Source organism: Phaseolus vulgaris, chromosome 3, assembly GCF_000499845.2.
Source record: "Phaseolus vulgaris cultivar G19833 chromosome 3, P. vulgaris v2.0, whole genome shotgun sequence".
In the NCBI taxonomy this organism is placed as follows: Eukaryota; Viridiplantae; Streptophyta; class Magnoliopsida; order Fabales; family Fabaceae; genus Phaseolus; species Phaseolus vulgaris.
The window spans coordinates 52771432-52779044 of record NC_023757.2 but is presented as its reverse complement, the minus strand read 5'-3'; the positions used below and the strand labels follow the sequence as shown (position 1 = coordinate 52779044).

Here is a 7613-nt window from a genome sequence, read left to right as displayed (position 1 = left end):
TTTTTTTGACGTGCTTAAATGATTTTCTATTCATTATAACTATATACAAAATCGATTCTTCTTTTTTTTGTTATTTTTTAAGTTTAAAAAATTATTTTCATGTGTCACTGCACTACACAGGTTGTTTCACACACTGCACTACACAGGTTGTTTCACACACTACACTACACAGGTTGTGCCGCACACTGCACCACTCAGGGTGTGCCGCTCACTGCTCCACTCAGGGTGTGCCACACACTGCACCACTCAGGATGTGCCACACACTGCACCACTCAAGATGTGTGCACACTGGACCACACAAGCTGTGTCAAACACTGTTTCACTCAGGCTGGACTGTACCACACACTGGACCACACAGGCTGTGTCAAACACTGTTTCACTCAGGCTGGACTGTACCACACACTGGACCACACAGGCTGTGTCAAACACTGTTTCACTCAGGCTGGACTGTGTCACACACTGCACCACACAAAAGTTTCATAATTGATTTTAGCTTATACATATGCAGGGAGAATCGATTCTTTTTGTGACGTGCTTAAATGATTTTCTATTCATTATAACTATATACAAAATCGATTCTTCTTCATTTTTTTGTTATTTTTTAAGTTTAAAAAATTATTTTCATCTTATTTCACTGGCTAATTGTATCTTGTTTTGTATTTGAGAAAGTGTTCTTCTTTGCTTTGAGGGATTGTGGTTGAGTGCTACTCTTCTTCTTCCTTGTTATTCACTAACTTTCATAAGGTCATCAATGTTTACAATTTTTTTACTCTGGGTATCCTACAACACCAATAAGTGACCATGTTGTTGAAACCTAGACGATCTAATCCTTATAAATCTCTATAAAGAGTGATGAGAAAATAGGAGGGATGATGGAGGACTATCCACATTTCCAACCACCACACCTCTGACTAAGAGCAGAGAAGATTATGAAGCTCTAGAAAATATTTACTCCTTTTTAGTCTTGTATAAATTTGTAAAATCTAAAATAGCTTTAATTATAGACCTTGTATTATAGGCCACATCTATAATAAAATAAACATAAACTAGAAAAGGTACAAGCTAATAAACATAAACTAGAAAAGTTACAAGCTACTTTAATTATTAAGTAAGGGACTCTAAAAGCATCCCACGACTTGCTTAGGAGATTCGCTAACCTTGACTTGCTTAGGTTTGCTACCCTTAATAATTAACCACATCCCTATGCTTTTGTATTTGGTTTTCCATTCTCATATATTTTTTTTCCATATAATAACATATAATTGATAGACTTTGAAATGTCAACTTAACTTAAATATAAAAGCTCATAGGATGTGTAACATAAATTTCAAAAAATCAAATATTTCTTCTCAAAATTACCTTGTATACATATTGGTTAATTTGTCTAAATATTCTTAGTAAAAAAGATTACACTACCACATTCTAAGAAAAATACTACAACCTTACCCTATTAAGATTGTAATTACTAGAGTTAAACTACTCAGACTTGCAAGGTGAATCATGTGAGTACTTGAGAATTTGGAAGGTTCAATGTTGAAATCATGACTAATTTAAATGGTAAAAAGTTAGGAAATCTTATTCCAAGTCATATAGTTTTCAACAATTTCTACTCTTCATGATTCTCTTTTCACACCCTCATGCGACCATTTTGATGCAAAAGCGTAGAAATGGAGATAACTTAAGGTCATGAAACATGATGAGCTATAGTTCCCTAAAGTAATCATGCCCAATTCAAGATAAATGAAGGGTTATGCAGTGCCACCAGAGCCTCATATGGCCATAACAGTGAACACACATGCATCGTTTTACAAGTCAATAAAGAGTACATAGATTAATACAGAAATTGATTGTGTCACAGCCAATTTAACAAGATAAATATCTAGTTAGGCGAATAGTTATCATATTCTCCACATTAGTACAACAGTGAACATTCTCTTCTGCCACCTTATGACAGCATAACTACTACCATACACCATGATTTTCAAGTCAATATTGCAGCACACCCTGCACACAATAACCAATATTTAGTAACAACCCAGAGTCAAAAGAAAGAAACAAAAAATCAATACAATCACCAATACAATCACTCCACAAATAAGGTGTAAAACACTTATATACCATAACAAGCCATTGCTAAGCCCATCACCATAACACTAAGCTGATACATCAACTATAATGATACATACAATCCATATTTTTTCTACAACCACATTACAACCTTCAATACTATTATTTTAATATTTTTTTATATCATTTAATTACAAATTTACCCTTTATTATATATTATAACTGGCATTACGTCCTTCACTCTTTTTTTTTTTAACAATCCATCATGATTTTGGTACAGTGAATTGCAATTTCATAACATTTTCACGCTTCTGATAGCAACATAAGAGCAAATCCAACAACATCAAAAATCAAATCCAGACTTATCTAGTTTCAAGCCAGTGAAAGTGCAGATTCTAATCAAGAGAATTACACTACAATAATGTATCAAATACTATGTCTTAGAGGATAAAGATTGCTTACTTTGGTGCAATAACTTCCCACTGCCTTGCTATGCACTGGATGGAAATCATCTTCAGCGTGTCTTGCAAAGGAAGGTCCAGAACATGTGACGGCCGATGGGTCGGTGCCGGCTACTTCTTTACTTGCAACAGGAGCACCCTCAGTTAATGAGAAGCCAAAGACTCTGCATCGACTTTTACATGTGGGAACCAACTCTTGAGTAGCCCGAAGTGCTGAAATAGAATCGTGTGAACGTGAAGTTTCAAACTGATTGTGCAAGTTTGAGACCCCATAAGAATTTGTGCCTTCCTGAGCTAGTCCACGAAGAGGCTCATAAGGGGTTGATACAAATTTTCCACCTTTAGCTTCAGAAGTGTATGATGATCGTTGCTGGACTTTACCTTCCATCACCTGACTAATTTTGCTGTTGTAATCAGAGTTTGAAACTGGATTGTGTGCTTGCTGGAACATTAACACAGATGATGGAGATGAAACTTGCCCAGATGGAACAGGTGGATGCAAATGTGAAGAACTGTTACTCAAGTGGGAAGACCATCCATTTCTGGATCTCAGTGTATGGTAACCATCAAAAGGTCCAAAGCGACCATTTCCACAAGCCTCATCAACAGACAGGGCCCTTCCATATGGTTGGCTTGGAAGTATTTCTTGACCTTGCAAGACCTTCTGGAATCTGAAAGATTCACTGAAGCCTATGCCATTGCAGGAAACATTGGAACTCACTTGCGGAATTCCAATGCTGTTTCCGGTTGCAGCAATCCTAGAACAGTTTGAGCCAGGATAGCATCTCCTCAAATCTGATAGCTGGTGACCCTGACCATTAGTACTATCAAAAGTTGTGTTAACACCCAACATTTCTTGACCTTGCAAGACCTTCTGGAACCTTAGTGATTCGCCAAAGTCTGATGCTCCAATTGCATCTGTCAAAAGAATGGAACAAACTCAACAACAAGGCTGCTGCATTTGGTAGAACAGCTCAGAGTAAATAAAAAATAAAGACATACTGGAAACTTGAAAATCTAGCTTGGTTGAAGGCAATCCAATCTTGGTCCTCTTCAAACCAGCTGATATCATGTTATTTGCAGTAGATGCAGAACCAGATGGCTCAATCTCCCAGGGTGAAACCCTATTATGCCTTGTGGCTTCCAGGTCATCCCACCTTACCTGCAAATATACAAAAATCACAAGTTAATAATGTAAAATTAAATGTTAGCCATAAAAGTTTATGCATATCACATGCCTGATTTCACCAAAAATCCATCAAGCACAATAACTTAAAAAAGAAATTAGCAGCAAGATAAATGGCATATACCAGGTAAGTAGCTGTAACAGAGTAGCCACAATATGAATAAAACACAAAGACAGAAAAAGGCTAGCAACACACTTAAGGCATGCACATGATAGTTATATTAGCAAATGTTAAAAAGAACCAGCAATATACCATTAGGCATCTCCATTTTGATCCAGGCCATCTAACAGGATCCACATCAGTAATTCCAACAATCAATCCTGTAAATCTGCCCAATATAAAATTCAGTAAGATTATATATTAGTAGGGTCACCAAAATGGAAAGAGCATAAGCGTGAACAAACCTTCGCTCTGCAGCATCTTCAGTTTCAAAACGCATCCTAAATCTTGTTCCAACTGAATAAGAATAATCAAGGCTCCTCAAGAATTTCTTAATGGGTATGATGAACTCAGATGAACTGACCCTAAAAGGACACGGTTAAATTTAGAAGCCACGAATCAGATACCATGCTTGACAAGAAAGAAAGAAAAATCCATGGAGACTTAAGACCAAGGCTGTACATAAAAGTAAATCATGTACTAAAGAAAACCATTTAAACATTGGTAAGTTGCACTAGCATAATAGAATTCTGTAGTCGAATTCCTTGAATGTTGTTTTAAAAGTCTGTTTGTTTGAGAAGTGGGGTTCTAATTCTAGAAAGCACTTACAGTACCAGAATAAAGCATAAGCTTGACTTTTATGTGCCTATCTTAGTACAACTCATACAATATAAACAATGAATTGTGGATAGTAACAGACAGTTTCTCTTCCATTAACTATCTAGGAAAGTATAATATAATAACTAGAAAAGATACCTTGGATTATAGTGAACACTAAAGGCACATCTTGCTGATAAAGCATTAACCACATCCAGAAGACTGCTATGATTCAATTGCTGGCCAGCAAAAGTTGAAATGGTACTGCCACTTTTCAATTGAGCAGCCCTACGAATTCCCAATCTCAGTTCTCCATCCTCACCCCTGCCATTGAAGTATACAATGTTGGTCCTGTCCCTGTCATGTTTACTATAGACAATTTTTGATAGAATCGAGGTCTTCATACCTAAGAAACAGAACAGCATCTCTAGATACAAGTTTCTTCTTGTTCACAAATGCACTCCACCCAGTGGTAAGCAAGTGTCGTCGTGGTTGCCCTGCGCATGAGAAACAGCAAATACAAACCCAAACAATCATGAACTATTCTCATTGACTTGTTCATTAACATACAAAAACAGGGCACATACCCCTATAAATATGTCGGAACCTCCATTCTTGGCCATGCAGATCCTTCGCCACAAGCTCCTGTGAAGGTCTCTGTTGACTGTAATCCTAAAGTAACAATGGATTTCAATTCAAAACGCTATGAAAGAGTTATACAGCATAATTCAACATAAACAAAGCAAGGACTAACTTTAACTATATCACATAAAAAATAAAAATGATGAAACAGATTAGAGCAATCTTGGAGCCACTCAATCAAGCTCGGTGTACCACAAGTGAAAAGGAATGCATCATCATTCGTAATTGTTACCAGAGGTGGAAAACAATCTTCCGCAGCACGACGAGGCACAGAGAATCCGCCATGAGTGCTAGTATCAGAAGCTGTCAAAGTCTTGCAGAACATGTGGGGTGTGGTGGACTTCATCACAGCTTCAGCATCCTCCTCTTCACCATCAGCATCAATTTCCCCTTCCCGCAACTTCTGATGCCCTTGCTACAAACAACCACCAAAATAATCACTTCTGAAAGGCACACTACATTCAACATCAACACACCCATCTTCTTTCTTCTCACCACACAACAACGTTATATTTTCTAGCTGCCTTTTTCTGTAGTATAACATTGACAGAGACAGAAAAGAAAACAAAGCCGACAGCTAAAATTAAGCAAATACTAATAATCTCAATTGGTCAAATTTCACTTATTAGCCCCTAAGACTTAGCTGCTAAAGAAGCCAAGATTCTGAGTTAAAATTTGTTTCTTTTTTAAGCACACTATCCAAAGCCAAACGTGAAAAGAAACCTCACCTCACTTTCGGGAACCAGCACCACCTGGCAATACACCTCATCGCTCCCTTCCTCAGACTGCGAAAAACACAAACAAAACCAGAAAACACAAACACATTCAATGTAAAGCAGCATACATGGATTAAGGAAGAAAACCCGACAGCATTTCGATTTGTACGATGTTGAAAGAAAGGAAGGAAGGAAGAAAGACCCACATGGAGCTTGACATCGAGAACGCGACAGAAGAGATGGGAGGGGATGTTAGCAGAAGCAGGGAGCGGAAAATCGTGAAGGTGTTGTTCCAAGTGTCCTTGAGGGAAGTACACGACAAGGGTCCCTTTCTTGGGCAAGGAGATCATAGGACCCGCGCAGGCGTGCCAGAGTTCGAGGCAGACGGAGGATGGGCGAGACGACGGCGTTTCATGGTCCTCGGTGGCGCTGTTGAGATCGATGAGGGCAGGCATGAGGAGGAGGAGGAGAAAAGAGGGAGATAGAGAGAGAAGGAACAGAAACAGAAGGAGAAGAAGAAGCAGCACAGGAGCGAGTGAGTGGTGGGAGATATTTGAAGGAGTGGTTTCATGCCTCCTGCATTTTCAGAGAGCGTGACCAACTTTGGCATTGCCAAAAGAACCTGACCCAATACTCCAAAAAGAAAGAGACCCGCTTTCTCTGTCTCTGTCTTTCTCTCCCACTGACCAATCACTCTCTCTTCATTTTTCCCACCCTTTTTGGGCTCTTCACTCCTCACACAATTATGGGGTTCGCTTTTTGGGAAACCCTTTCATTCCCACTCTCTTACCAACTCACTCTACCGTTATCCTCCACATTTAACCATCTCTCTTAACCAAACCACTCCAAAATTCAATTTTCTCACTTACAGAACACTGACACCATCAATGAAGTTGGATGTAACCAAAACAACCAGTAACATTTCACAAGCAAAATGTTATTTTATCATGGGATTGTCACATGAAACATCAAAATAACAGTTGAAAAAAAAAGTGATATTTTTATTTTATCTTAATGAAAGATTCAATCTTTAAACTTGGGTGTTTTCCATAAACAAGATAGGTTACATGGTTACATGATAGGTAATGGTACCCAATAAAGGATTGATCTTTGGGTCACTTCCGAAAGATACTTTGGTGGGTATAAGAAAAGTTTGGACTTTTTATGGTATTAATTAATTGTTTTTATTGGTCTGATATTATTTTTTTTGCCCTTTTTCTTGTCTGCAGGCTGAGGCGGGAGCAGTGGTGCAGTTGCTGCAATGCTGAGACTGTTGGGTGTGATGTGTGGCAGAGTGAGAGAGAGAGAGGAAAGAGAAGAAGAGAAAGCAACAACAACAAAGACTGTACTGTAGTAGGAGTGAGTCACTTTTGTTTGTGAAGGTTATTTTGCTGTCTTGGAGTGTACGGTCTCCCTGTATTTCCGGGCGGATGTCTATTCTGTCCCCTTCTATTTCACCAAATCTCACACCTATCCTTCTGCTTATTAACAACAACCATAATCCACTCAAACACCTTTTGTTATTACTATTATCTTTGAAAATTGAAGTTAAGGTCATGGTTTTCCCACTTGCAGATTAGATCTGATTTTCTAATTCTGTGTCGGTTCTGTGATGATTTTGTTGGTTGACCATGCCATTAATTGAATGTTCTATGTAGAATGTAGATGTTAGATTCTCCTACCATCAGTGAGCTGTTTCTGGTACGGAGTTTGGTGGCCTATACACTAGTTAGTATTGCACTATTTTCAGCATTATGATGTGTGTGTTTTAACCTCTACTACTT

At 38.3% G+C, this 7613-nt stretch overlaps 1 protein-coding gene across 1 annotated transcript; it reads right to left on the bottom strand.

The window, feature by feature from the left end:
- Positions 1 to 1707: 1707 nt before the first annotated feature.
- Positions 1708 to 7348, bottom strand: LOC137808726 (auxin response factor 3-like). Its single transcript, XM_068609989.1, has 11 exons — positions 6036 to 7348; positions 5842 to 5898; positions 5346 to 5528; positions 5059 to 5143; positions 4878 to 4968; positions 4631 to 4795; positions 4120 to 4239; positions 3968 to 4043; positions 3531 to 3690; positions 2530 to 3446; positions 1708 to 2004 (listed from the first exon to the last, which is right to left on the bottom strand). The coding sequence occupies exons 1-11, from the start codon at positions 6282 to 6284 to the stop codon at positions 1987 to 1989; spliced, it is 2121 nt and encodes a 706-aa protein (XP_068466090.1). The 5' UTR covers positions 6285 to 7348; the 3' UTR covers positions 1708 to 1986.
- Positions 7349 to 7613: the final 265 nt, after the last annotated feature.

Coding starts and splice junctions, on each gene's coding strand:
- LOC137808726 (XM_068609989.1), bottom strand. CDS start 6,284: ATGCCTGCCCTCATCGATCTCAACAGCGCCACCGAGGACCATGAAACG. Junction 4,044..4,119: donor GAAGATGCTGCAGAGCGAAG/GTTTGTTCACGC, acceptor TATATTGGGCAG/ATTTACAGGATTGATTGTTG. Junction 3,691..3,967: donor CAAAATGGAGATGCCTAATG/GTATATTGCTGG, acceptor GTATATTTGCAG/GTAAGGTGGGATGACCTGGA.